This window comes from Lutra lutra, chromosome 17, assembly GCF_902655055.1.
Source record: "Lutra lutra chromosome 17, mLutLut1.2, whole genome shotgun sequence".
Taxonomy (NCBI): Eukaryota; Metazoa; Chordata; class Mammalia; order Carnivora; family Mustelidae; genus Lutra; species Lutra lutra.
Window position 1 is genome coordinate 50,920,949 of NC_062294.1, and position 13,296 is coordinate 50,934,244.

Below are 13,296 nucleotides of genomic sequence, written 5' to 3' on the forward strand. Positions count from 1 at the left end.
GATGAATGGGGAGAAACTCAAAAGATCGCATCCTGAAATGTTGACATGAACTTAGAGCTTACCAGCTTATACCGGCGATCGGCGGAAGGGCTCCAACCCCCCGACCTCACCACCTCCCAGAGGCCTCACCTCCTAACACGGTGGCGCGCGGCGGGATGGGGGCATAGGTGTGTTAGGGTCTGAATTTTGAGGAGACACACACGTTCGGTCTGTAGGGCTCCCTGGCAGCCGGCCCAGTTGCCCTGATTGTTCCCCACCGACCCCTTCCACGGCGCTCACCACTGTGTCTCTGAGCGCTGACACTGGTCCAGAGTGGGAGCTCGGAAACTCTGGGAGGCAGGTGCCAACCCTAAGTGCAAGCTGTTTGGAGGCCCCGATCCCCCGGTGTCTCATGAATGTCACCCAGGGGCCGGCCACCGAGAGAGCAGATCTAGGTTTTCTCATTCTGGGGGCGAGGGATGGGGCAGGCAGCATGGAGAGGCGAGACCGCGGGAATTTTTAAAATAACTGCATCCTTTAATGGCAGTAATACAATTATTGGATTAAGAGACCACAGGAGAAAGGGCAGGTGACATTTCTGGAAGACAGATAAGGAGTACAAAAAGGGAGCTGGGACAGTCATGCGATGATCATTGTAAAAATACAGTACGCTATATACATATTTGCACCATCAACTCTCAACTCTGAAGTAGTATTTACACTTTTGTTACAATCCTGGTTAGAGAACATTTTGTTTTTAAAAGCTTGGCCTGATGGCAAATGGAAATTTCGGGGGAATTCATAGTCCCATGAGGTTCTTAGGCTGAATATTCCGACAGGAGGGCTCCAGCGTCTATTTCATCCACAGATTTCGGTTTTAAAAAAGTATTTAATTTTGCTTTTACAAAAGAAAATTTTCAAAGGAGGGAGGGGAAAAAAAAAAAACCCACAGCCACACTATGTATTCTCATATTTTTACAAACATCCAGGGCTGCAGCCCTTTGCTGCAAGGCCAACACGGGTGGCTGAAGAAAAATCTCACTAATGATTGTTTAAAAACAACAAAAACCAGAAAGACAAAGACAAACCAAACCAACCTGATCATGGCGCACTGGCCTTGTGCGCTACCTTCTCCCGCCCTAGCTTCCGGCCCCAAACTCAACGACTGTTTTTTCTTTTCCTTTTCCGGGGAAAGGGGTTTGGTCTAAGAGCCTCACTCACCTCCCACCACAAGGAGGTGGGAAGGGAAACCCTTTGGCTGGGTCATCAGGTTTCCTCCTTATTAACAAGGAGTAGGTGGGGCCTTAAGCAAGGCGGGTGCGGTGATGGGATGAGAAAAAGGCAAGAGACAGCCGGCACTGCTTCCACTCAAGTGGCCTCAGCCAGGGTCCTGGGGCAGGTGGGAGAGCCCAGTGCTGACGTCTCGGCTCCCATCCCGGCTCAGCCGTAGGAGGGGAGCGGGATGTGGGTTTCTGGTTCCACACCCTCCACCTGCAAGCGGGGGTCCTGCTGTGCTCGCTCTGGGAGAGGGCCCGGCAAGGACCCCCCCGCCCTGGCTAGTCTCCTGCCCTTTCCTCAAGCCCTCAAAATCCAACACCGTGACACGCCTCTGAACCCACGTACTTGTCAGCTGGGAAGAAAACCAAACACGCCCAAACCACGGGCTCTAAGTTCGACACGGTGCAAAGGAGGTTCAAAGCAAGCAGGGAGCGAAAACACTTTGCCAAGAACGAACCACCTGGGGCTCCCTGTCGGCAGCCTTGGGGGAGCGGCCACGCCACGGATCCGTGAGCTATCCGGGGGGCTGGGGCCGGCACACTGGGTGCTCTGGCTCCTGAGGACCACGAAAGACCCCCAGCCTGAGGGGAGGAGGCGTGGCCGCGACGGGACGGGACAAGACAGGAGCTAATACTGACAGAAAACACGCGGTCTGCGGAGCCTGCCCCCCTGGGTGCAGCTTTTGGGGCAGGCCGCCCCGCACCAGCCCTGTCGCCTCCAGGTCCATCTCTCACCCTGGAGTCTTCTGATGCGGGCGGGGGGTGTGGGTCTGAGGACGAACTCTGGATGGACGGCGGCGGGGAGGCCGGTGTGCAGGGCCGCAGCGACAGGAGCAGGCGGGACTCTGCTTCTCCCGGCCCAGGCAGCTTCCGAGGGCCGTCTGCCTTTCTCTCAAATCGTCTCCTTCCTTCAGTCCCTGAAGCAGGTGGGCAGGGCCTGTGCCCTGTACAAGGGATGGGGTTCTAGAAACGCCTGGACCTGCCTCCACGCCAGGCCTGCTCGCTGTCTCGGCTTCATCTCACTGGCGGGGGACGAGCAGCGTTCAGTGCCTCTGACACCGACAGTTCCCTTTGTCCTCAGGAGCAGGCGGGGGCGGAGGAGGGGCCAAGCTTTGCCCAGAAAACCCACCGGAGGCCCAGCCACCAGACTGGGGCTCCAGCCTTCACAGAGTCCCTGATAACTGAGCCAGGCCAGAGGATGTGCCAGCTGGGGCCGGGGCCCAGGGGACTCACACCTGTTTACGTGCAGGAGGTTGTTTTCTTGGCGGGAGCCTGGGTGCCCCGCAGCACTGACCAGAACGGACTGAAAATGGTTATATACAATTTATACGTTGTAAAGAAAGTACTATTAAGAAAAAGAAAAAGAGAGAGAAAGCGAGCGAGAGACCTGGAGAAAAAAAATAAGGAAAAAAAAAAAAAAACACCCGAGCCCTCCCTCCCCCCAAGTTCCCAACTCCGGTTGCTGCCCTTCAATATTGCCCTGGGCAGGGTGGGGTGCAGGGAGCACTTGACTCCAGCTTAACACTACTGGCAAAAGGGGGAGGCAGTGGGGTCAAAGCCTTTAAAAACATCTTTCAGGGACCCCGCGTCCTGCTCGCCCTCGCGGGCTGGGCTGTTGCCGGCAAATGGGCTCCCAGAGCCCGTCTTGGGCGTCTGTTTCACAGTCCCAAAGAGCGTGGGCACAGGCAGGTTGTGCACGCCTGGCTGGGGCGAGGCGCCCTCTGGTGGCGGGGCGCCCGGGGTGGCGGTGGAGGCCGCAGCAGCCTTGGGCCGGGGCCGGTTGTAGCTGTTGTATCTGTCCGTGGCCGTGGCAGCACCACCATCCGCAGCGGGCTTTGCGGACTCCGGCTGTTCCAGGGCGGACTTGCGGACAAATGGGGGCTCCTTGGCCTTGGCGGCAGAGGCCCTGCCATTGCCCTCGGGGCCCTTGGGCTGGGTGCCCGCCTCAGCAGCGGGCTCCACGGTTTTGCCCCCGGCGTTGGGAGTCCTGGGGTCGTAGAGGCTGATGCCACTCAGCACACTGCTCTGCCCACTCCCACCGCCCTGGCCCAGCCCGCCGGCAGCCAGCACTCGGGGGTCGTAGGGGGCGGTGGCTGGTGGGGAGGACTCCCCGCTGGGGCTGCCGGCGGGAGATGAAGCTTCAGTGGGACCAGACTTAGCAGCCCGGGAGGAGGCAGCAGAGTCTGCTGGTTTCTGGAGCCGAGGGTCAGAGGGTGCCTTCCGGACTCGGGGGTCACTGGGCTTATCGCTGGAGCCCGGGGCCACTGAGGGGCCCGTGGCATTGACCGTCTTAAGGATGCGAGAGAGGAGCTCAAAGTCAGGCAGGTTGGAGCCGGGTGCACCGGGGTCTGTGGAGGTGCCCAGGCGCTGTCGGGGGTTGGGGGGCCCCGTGGCAGTGGCACGGTGCAGCCTGGGATCCAGGGTGGGCATGGACTGCAGGGCCGCAGGGACAGGGGGCACTGAGTCCTGCTTGGGGATGGGCAGAGGGATCAGGTCCTCGGGGTTCCAGAGCACGGTGCGGGCAAAGCTTGGCTTGCTCAGGGTCACATCTTTCTTGATGTGGCTGAACTGCTGCAGCTGTGACCTCGGGTCCCGCAGCGGGTGCCCCGGGAGAGGGTCCAGGGGAATGGTCATGGCCTTCTCCCGCAGGGCCCGCTCCCCTTCCTCCTCTTCCGTAGGGGGTGGTCCAGACCCCTTGGTGCCGCTGGGGCCTGCAGGGCTGGAATGAAGGCCGCCTTCGGGTTTGGGAGTGGGCAAGGAGCGAGCCAGCCGAGGGTCGGAGGGCCCTGTGTCTCCTGGGCCAGACCCGCTGGAAGCCTCGGTGTGGCGGGTGAGTCTGGGGTCCCGGCTGAGGCGAGGGTCAGCCAGCCGGCCTCCTGTGGGGTGTCCTTTCTGGAGGCGGGGATCCCCCAGCCCACTGTTGCTCAGGTCCCCGACGGAAGCCTGGGGTCTGCTAGACGTCTGCTGCCTCAGGGTCTTCAGGATGGAAGTGACGCTGCTCCCGCCCTCGTCCTCGTCACTGGAGTACCAGTTCCCAGTGTCACCTAAGAAAGAACAGAGAGAAGGAGGAACATGAGTGACCAGCGGCCACCACTCCTGGACCCCATAGCAGCCCTCCAGGTGAGTGGCTCCTCTGCCTCTTACCTCTGAGAACCTCAGTTTCCCCTCCCTCTGCGGGCCGCCACAAACAGCGGAGCGCTGGGACTGGCAGGTCGCTGGTTAATGTTTCTAGACCTTTCCCCATGTGCCAGCAGTGCTCTAAGTGCTGTCTCAGTAATCCTCACGACCGCCCGGGAGGTGATGTTATTATCATGCCCATTTGACAGACCAGAAAGCAGAAGTGTGGACAGTGCCACGAGATGGGGGGCAGAGCAGGGACTGGGTTCAGAATCCTAGCCCAAGGCTCTGCCACCTTGTCCTCACCCCCTGTGGACTGAGGTCCCCGCATGGCAGGCCCAGCCTTGGGTACCTGGGAGCAGCTACCACTGACTCTGCTCTCACTGCACTCAGGGCCCACGGACACTGGCCCCCAAGCCCTTCGAAACGTTAACCACGTCCCGGGGAAGGGCAGTCACCGGCTGGGAAGAGACGGGGCCTGGTGGGCCTACTCAGAAAACTTCCAAGTTGGTGAAGCCGGAGCCACCAAGGGAGGGCACTGTCCGCTCTTCCCACTGTCCCCACCTGCTCCCAGGCTCCTACAAAAGCCATATGCAGCCTCTGGCTTCTGCTTCTAGACACCATTTGTCAGCCCCATTTCCTACTGGGCTGGATGCCATCAGTTCCACGGTGTGGCACTGAGCAACCTGCCAGCTGTGACGGCTAATTATTACTGGTTTACGTCAGCGACTAGCGGTCATCTGACTTCCTGAGAACATGGTCTAGGGCAAGGGGAGCTGTGAGCATCAACTCTGAGCCTCTTCTGAAAGGGCGCAGAAGGGAAATCCTATTGGAAATCCTGCTGTCTCCTCCAGGGACCAGCCCACCTCCCTCCTCTATGGGATCAGTGTCTCTCCTGACCCCTAAGACACTAAGGGCAGCCCTGACTTCCAATGTTCTCGGGCACAGGCAATGCAGCAGCCCCAGCCTGGCTTCACGGCCCTGGGCAGGGGTCCTCCCTGGCCACAGGCTCCTTTCTGACACAAAACCCCACCTAGGCATCCCCCACCTCTCCACTGCACAGTGGCCCGGGGGGGGGGCCTGTGCCTGTCAGGGGACGCCCCTGCCCCTGGGGAGGACACATGCCTTCCTCATTCTCCCGGTCCTGCTTGCTGCTCTCAGCCAGCCTCCTCGCTCTCTCCTCCTCCTCCTGCTGCTTCTGCTGGATCCTCAGGTACAGGGCCCTCTGGGCTGAGGGCAGGAAGTCGGGGACACCGGCGCCCGGCTTCGGCCGGCCTGGGGGCCCTCCCTCAGAGAAGCTGTCGGGCTCCAGAGGGTGCTCGGGGAAGAGGTGCTCCCCAGGCTCCCCTGGCAGCTCTTCGTAGTGCCCGTAGTCCTCTGCGGCAGGGAAGAACCGAGGGTGCACGTCGGGAAGGGCCTCGCGGCACCAACGCCAACCCCCTGTGCGCCCCTCACTGGTGAACCACCCCCCATGGTGATGGGTGACGATGAGCAGCCCGTCCCTCCCCCCACCGCCCCAGGACGGTCCCCACAGAAAGCCCAACAGCAAGGAACGGAGCGGCCCACGAGGGTGTCCCCACCCAGGATGCAGCCCCTGAAAATGGGGTTCACAGCACAATTTAGAGATGCGGGCGAATGCTCATGAGGTGAACAGGACGGAACGTTAGACAGATGTTTACAAAACGCAAAGAACAGGCTGTGAAGACAGACAGGAAACAGTCCCTCTGGGGGTGAGATCTGGGAGAGAGGGCGGACGGATTCTTCGCATTTGACCCCACGTGTTTCTGACCTCTTCTCATTACTGGCAACGAGCATTCACTTTGCGGTTTCTTTGCAATAATCGGGAAAAAAACACACTGCATCTCACGCTGAGCTCGTCTTACGAGCTCAACCACGGCCAACGAAGACTTATAAACAGAAGGCAATAACCAAACTGTGGCTACGGCCACAGCTCAAGCCAGAGGCTCCTGGCAGTTTCCTCCTCCTCCCTCCTTCCTCTCTGGGTCCCCGAGCTCCACACACTGTTCCTAAGTGCGCTGCTCCCACACAGTGTCTAGGAAGCACAAGGCAGGAGGGTCTGCCTTCACTCCTGAGAGCGGGCAGGTGCCTGGCCTCAGCCGCGGACCTCCACAAACTCCAGCCACAAGAGAGCCCAGGCAGGGGAGCCGCGCGCAGAGACTGTGTGTGTGCGTGTGCGCGTGTGTGCACACTCGCTGAGACAGACTGAGACAGACGAGGTCTGCTCGGCACGGCCCCCTCCCAGGATGCTCTGCAGGGAGGGAGTATTCTGTACTTGCACTTCGTGACTCGTCCACCACTGTCCTATCCCCCCAAGCGTCTGAACGTGGCCAATGCCGTAATTTAAGTTAAAGGGTTCAAAGGATTTGTGAATATTTCATCCACAAAGCATATAAAGCGGAAAGTGAAAGGTCACCTCCTTTTAGCCCCTGAACTTCGGGACACATGAATTTGGTGGCAAGCCTATGCTGTGCGGCCCCCCAGCACAGAGCTTGGCACATCCCAGGAACAAAGGCCCCAGGGCCCCCTGCACACAGCACGCGGCCCTGAGTGAATTCCTCGAAAGCTACACAACTGCGAACATAGGAGACACCACCGAGTGACATGCTTTAAAAGGGTGGATTTCCTGATACGGGAATTAGAGCGAGTTACTCTAGAGACACCTGCTGTCACCAGCTTGCGCACATGCTTGCCCTCCACACCCAGACCCTTTTCCACATACGTTATTACATGGATTTAAGAACAGCAGAGGGGACCGTGGGAACCACAGTGCCCCCCCCACACAGAGTGCTTTCCTCGCTTCCGAACACAGCACTTTCCTCTCTGAAGCTCCTGCTCCTGGCGCGGACGCCCCCACAGCCGCTGCAGCTCGCTGACCTCCCCGACGCCCTTCCAGATCTCCACCCGGCAGTCAGATGGGCACCTCTTGCTTCACAGGGCGGCCAAATTGGGGTGCTCCCCACCCACCACAGCTTGGCTCTCTCCGGCGGGACTCCTGGCACTGGGAAGCCTGAGCCTCCAGCCGGGACCCGGCCGCACCAGCTCCTTCCCGCCTCATAGCGCGTGTCCGAGGAGGCCCACCGGCCCCCCAGGCACTATCTGCACGCATGAAGCCCAGCCCTGCCACTTCCTGCCCTGTCGCCACCACTTCTGCCCAGAAGACTCCACAGCAGCCCAGAAGCTTCCCTGACTCCACTGCAGCTCCGACCTGCCACCCTCGAGCGCCTCTGCCTGCTCCCTAGTGTTCTCCCCATGAGGCCACCTCGTTGGAGTCTCATGCAGGGACTTGGCTCCCCTGACTTCCCTCGCCGAGCTACATGGCCGCTCTGCACCTGGGCCTCCTCCCCTTCTCAGAGGCCTCTGCCGACTGTCCCCACACTGTCCCCATCTACTGACGCTCCTGACCTGTCTGGCCCCACCCTCTAACACAAACACCCGCCCGGCTTTCTCGAGGAACGATCGGTGCTGAAATGAGCTTCCACGTTGTGGTCCGGTTCCCTCAGTGCAGCTGAGGCAAGGACCACGGCCGCCCTGTGGCAGCAGCGGGCGCACCCCTGCCCCCTGAAGGCCGCGGCACAGCCGGCCAACCCCTCTGCCTGGTAGGCACGAGTCGTTACCAACACACACTCTTGTTTAAGTAAAGGAAAGATGGAAGAAAGATGGTGAGTCACAGGGACAGAACAAGCAGAGGCACAGGGCCAACACTAGCAGCCCCAAGCCCAGAACCATCTGGAAAGAGGCCACTCTGGAGAGGGTGCCTCCGCCTCAGAGCCCAAAGCCCTCCACACCCGCCCCTCTGATTTCCCATAGTCCCGATTCCAGGCGCACCCAGCAAAATGTGTAAAACATTAAATAAGTTACAGCAATAAGATCACAAGACTCCATTTAACCGCAACAGGGAGTGAACCCCCCATCACTGAAAATGTGCAAGCACTCACGGGACAGAGATGGAGTTGGATTCATGCTCTGAAAGACTCGGACGGAAACAAAAACCCAGGTCTTCCCGACTACGTCCCCAGTGCCCACTGCGGCGGCCCCCCAGCCCCCCAGCCCGGCCTGCGCACCTGCATCCCCGAGGAGTCCGGGCTCCATCTCCATGCCCTCCTGCTGCTGGTAGAAGTTCTCATAGAAGTTCTGGGATGGCGGGATGGGGGGCATCATTCCAGAATGTGGAGAGTCTCCAGGACCATAGGGCATCATTGGGGGGCCACCGGGTCCCATAGGCGGGCCAGGGTTCATGCCAGGGCCCATCGGCATGTCGGGGTGCATGTCGGGGTGCATGTCCGGATGCATGTCGGGGTGCATATCGGGATGCATGTCAGGATGCATTGGGCCCCCCATGGGCCCCGGGGGGCCCATATTGGGCCCAGGGCCCATTGGCCCTGGGGGTCCTCCGGGTCCAGGGAACCTAGGGAGAAGAAATGATGTTCGTGAGAGGGACTATGGAGCAAGAATGGTAGCCACATTAGCCAGGAGACACGGAGGCATCCACGCAGCTGGTCACAGAGGGCTCCAGACCAGGCTCATGGTGACAGACCCCCAGCATAAGGGAGCCTGGCGGAGGCCAGAGCCACCCCCAAGCCTGACTCGGGGGGTGGGGGGACCCAGGGCACTCACCTCACGCCCAGCTTCTCAGCCAGCTGGCCCGTGGGCCGCACCACGATCTCGAACAAGGAGGGGATCTTCTTGTTGTACATATCCTGCTGCAGCTGCTGGGGGGACAGCGGCTCGTGCACCGGCATGGGCATCTGGGGGGGCCCCGGGGGTGGGGGTGGGGGCGGAGGTGGGGGCGGGGGACCGCCCTGCATGGGCCTGCCGTTGGGAGAGGTTGGGGCCGGGGGGCCGGGGGGCCGAGGTGGGGTAGGCAGGAGCCCCACGCCCGGTGGCGGCTTGGGCAGGGGGTTGATGCCCTGCTTCTTCAGTTCCTCCACTTCCTTCTCGTCCTCAGCGCCTGCTTCTGCGTCGTCAGCCAACATCTGCGGGTGAGAACAAAGGGAGACGTAGGACACATGCCTCCCATGTGGGGAGCAAAAGTTTCTCAGAACACAAAACCCCAAAACACGAGGACCCTGTAGCCCTCACAAGCATAAAGACAAGGAGCACAAAGCCTCTTTGGCGTAAGAATCATCGTCCCACGCCGCTGTCCCACCTGCTCTGTGACCCCTGGCGGCTGGGGTGGGGTGGGGGGCACCACTCCTATTCGAAGCAAAACACGCGAAACACAAAAGGTACTAGTTTTCCCTTCTGAAAAATTCAGTGGCATTGAGTACAGACTTGAGGTTATACAACCACCACCTGTACCAGTTCCAGAACCTTCCCATCACCCCAAAAGAAGGCCCCGTACCTGTTAGCCGTCACTCCCCCCGCCACCCTCGGCAACCACTCATCTGCTTGTCATCTCCGTGACCTGCCTGCTCCGGACAGGTCACACAACCAGACTCACGCCCTGTGGCCTCTGGCGACTGGCTTCTTTCACTGGGCACACCCGCCGGGTTTATCCATGCTGTAGCATGCTACCCGGCTAACATGCCATCGTCCTGTTGGAATCCTATGGGCTTCTCGCTACACTTGTAATCAGACGCCGAATCCCTACCCTGAGCCACAGGGCCTGACAGCAGGGCTGGGTGTCTGGGAGGACGGGGCCACACCCCTCGGCTTCACTTGCTTCCGCCGTGCCTGGAGCTCCTCGACCCTGAGGACCCGGCCCCGTGCCAATCCCGGGGACAGCTGAGCTCTCTCCCCTGTGGTACCTGGGCTGGAACCAGCTTTCTTCCTGAGTGTCTATCTTTCCCTCTATTTCTTTTTCTTTCTTTCTTTCTTTTTTTTTTTAAGATTTTAATTATTTATTTGACAGAGAGAGACACACAGGGAGAGAGGGGACTTAAGAGGGGGAGTGGGAGAGGGAGAAGCGGGCTTCTAGCTGAGCCGGGAGCCTGATGTGGGTCTCGATCCTGGGATCATGACCCGAGGCGAAGCCGATGCATAATGACTGAGCCCAGGCGCCCCTTTCCCTCTATTCTTAACGGTGGCTCTGTGTCCCCCAATGGTGGGGTCTCTTACTAAAGGTCAACTCAAAGTGACTGTCCTGATGTCCTGTGTTCACTGCTGCACCACCATTAGCAACGTTCACAGCACTGCCCGAGCTCTGTAAGCCTGTACGTGTAGCTGTCCCCCGCTGACCCTGGGCTCACCCTGTGGCTGTCAATTCTGCACAGGCAGCGCAATTTCGTGCCTGGGGCCCAGCATGGAACCTGGGACAGGGGAGATGAGCTATTGGAGCAGAATGTCTCGACCCTGTGCAGAAAAGTTAACACGGCAGTCTTGGCTGCTTTCCTTGGAAGGCCTGCTTGCAACCCTGGTCTGGGGCTGGTGTCTGGGCACATAGATTTCAGGGGGAGGGATCCCCTAACACTCCCTAACAAGAGGTGCTCACTGTGCCTAAAGTGTTTACATGGACGACATGCCTGCCGCTGAAACACACCCTGTCCTCTGGGATTCTGGGATTTTGGTGCACGCCAGGCAGAGGCAACACGCTGGGCATTGACCAAGCCCCAACCAGGCACCCCCATTCGAGAATATTCCTCAAGTGCTGTCACAACCTGAGGGTTAAGCATGGCCCTCCTGACTACACGGGGTGAGGACTCTTGGATGATGGTGCCTGGTTTTTCCAGCCTCTGCCCGTGGTGGCTACCTGCTTGGTCCTGGGTCATCTTGGGGACCTGAGCACAGACACCTCAGCGCATCCTAACACGGGGCTTAGAGATGGCCCATCCCTAGCTAGTGTCTCAGTGTCGGCCCTGCCCAAGACCACCCCCTGCTCCTGCACCCGGGGCCGGCGGGAGTGCGGGCGGTGGCAGCAGGGCCTCCAGGAGGCCATCAGGTGCTCCTAGCTTCTCTCTCTCCTCACTGTCAGAAGCAGTACCTATGCCCAGAGACAGCAGGGTCCAGGGGTGCTAGGATACTCGGACAATCGATCAACGGGAACCTTTTGTCCCTTGGAACCCTGCTGATTCCAGGTGCGGTCCAAGTGGGAACCGGAACCACATTTAACACACTCCTAGAGCAGTGTGAAGACACTGTGCTGCTCTCAGCGGGGAGCCAGGCTGGCGCAGACCCCGCAGGCCTCACGGCCCCCACATTCTGCCTGCTTCCTGCCCAGCGAGGTGGCCCCTCTGGGTCCTGACCCGGGCGTGCAGCTGCTGCTGGCTCAGCGTCCCTTGCTCCACAAGTGCCCCTCCTCCCTCTTCCTGTCACTTGGCCAGGGGTCACCTGCTCACTGAGCCTTCGTAAGTCAGTTTGTCAAAGCACCTCTGGGCTCTCTGCACATTCCCACCAGTGCCCCAATCCTAGGGTGTAATCAGGATCCGCCCTAGGACTGGATTCCTCTCCTAGCCACTGTGTCCCCAGCGCCCAGGCCAGAGCCCGGCAGGAGCCTGGCACCGCCGCACCCCTGCTGGACCAGCGAGCAAGGAAAACTAAGAGCTACATCTCCCTCTGCGTTCCCCAGACTCCAGAGCAGAGGATGGCAGAGGTGAGGGGGCCGGGCCGTCTGGGGGCACAAAGTCAAAGCTTCCAAGCTTCAGCTGGCCTGGCTCCGCTATTGGTGCGCTTCTCAAGGGGAAGGGGTCTCCCTGCACACCGCCTTGCCTCGGCAGTAGGCACGGAGACCCCAGCCCCAAGGCCCCGCCTACCCTCAAGCTTCAGTCAGACCCATCTACCCGCAGGGCTGCAGGTATCCACTCTGCCCCATGGCGCTTCAGTCCCTGTGCCTTCTCCCCCTCTACTGGCCATGAGTGGGGTTCTTATGAAGAATGGCCCCTCTACCTCCCCAGCCCCAAGCCAGGATCAGGGTTCCTCTCCCACACACTGTTCCCGAGCTACTGCCTGGACCTCCTGAATGGCCCACCTGCCCTCTGGCCGGGACTCCACCCCTGCTCCCCCACCCCGTGGTCTCTAGTCTCCCGCACCACTCTCTGCTCACCAACAGCGCAAACCACCACCAACATGGCCACATGTCTGCCCTTCGAGATCCTTCCTTCAATGACAACTCAACGCCCTCAGACATCAGGCAAAACCTGACAAGGTTACACCTCATTCAATAGGAACAACTTTGACCACAACTTCCTCCCCTGCTATGGGCGGGGCCACAGGCTCTGGCCACCAAAAGGGCCACACTCCCCTTGCCTCCCACGCTCGCACCCAGCAGGCTCCGCTCTATCCCTCCTCCCAGCGCTGCCTCGCTGCTGTCCTCTTCCTTCAGGGCCCTCCTGACCCCTGCCTCTGGAGATCAGCCTTCTCTGCACCACCTATTAGCTGGAACCTCCCTTTCTCCTCTCGACCAATGGCTCTGGGGAGCGAGGCTACGGTGGCGTCTCCGCCACTGTTTGCCACCACACACTGCGCGTTTAATGAATTCACGATTAACACGAGGAACTAGAGCTCTGGCCTGCCGGCTGGTCTCGGTAGGGGCGCTGCTGCTCTCCAGTGAGTGGGCCTCCCCCGAGCTCTTACCTCCTTGGGCCCTGTACACACTCGGGCCTTCAGCTTCTCAGCAAACAGGGCTTCAGCTCTCCCCGCACAGCCTTCGGGCCAGCTGGACCACACAACCCCAACCCCAGGACTTTGCTTCCCTCGTCCCTCACTCAGGCCTCAGCCAGGACCCGACTGGCTCCCCGTGCTCATCTCCTTACCCAGCATCTCCCACCCTGGGCCATGCGTGTTGCTGCGAAAGCAAGGACTGACCCGCATTTGAGGCCAAGACAGTGACACATGAAACATATTAAAACAACATTCCCGCCATAAAAGCTGAACCCAAAATGTCTGCGCAGCCCTTGCCCAGAGACGCGGAGAGGGGCACGTCTTTTCCAGACCTCCCGTGCGTCGGTTTCTGGGCCTCTCCGCCACG

At 60.1% G+C, this 13,296-nt stretch overlaps 1 protein-coding gene across 10 annotated transcripts in view; it reads right to left on the minus strand.

Annotated features, from left to right (window-relative positions):
- Positions 1-495: 495 nt before the first annotated feature.
- The window catches only part of ZC3H4 (zinc finger CCCH-type containing 4), a 42,054-nt gene continuing 29,253 nt past the window's right edge, over positions 496-13,296 (minus strand). For 9 of the 10 annotated variants that reach the window (XM_047709916.1, XM_047709915.1, XM_047709921.1 and 6 more), the window contains 4 exons: positions 9,009-9,367; positions 8,456-8,799; positions 5,499-5,750; positions 496-4,300 (listed from right to left, as the gene is read on the minus strand). In XM_047709916.1, the coding sequence (XP_047565872.1) occupies positions 2,781-4,300; positions 5,499-5,750; positions 8,456-8,799; positions 9,009-9,367 (2,475 nt within the window). In that variant the 3' untranslated portion in view covers positions 496-2,780. The remainder of the gene's footprint in view (positions 4,301-5,498; positions 5,751-8,455; positions 8,800-9,008; positions 9,368-13,296) is intronic. The other variant, XM_047709924.1, reaches the window with a different exon arrangement.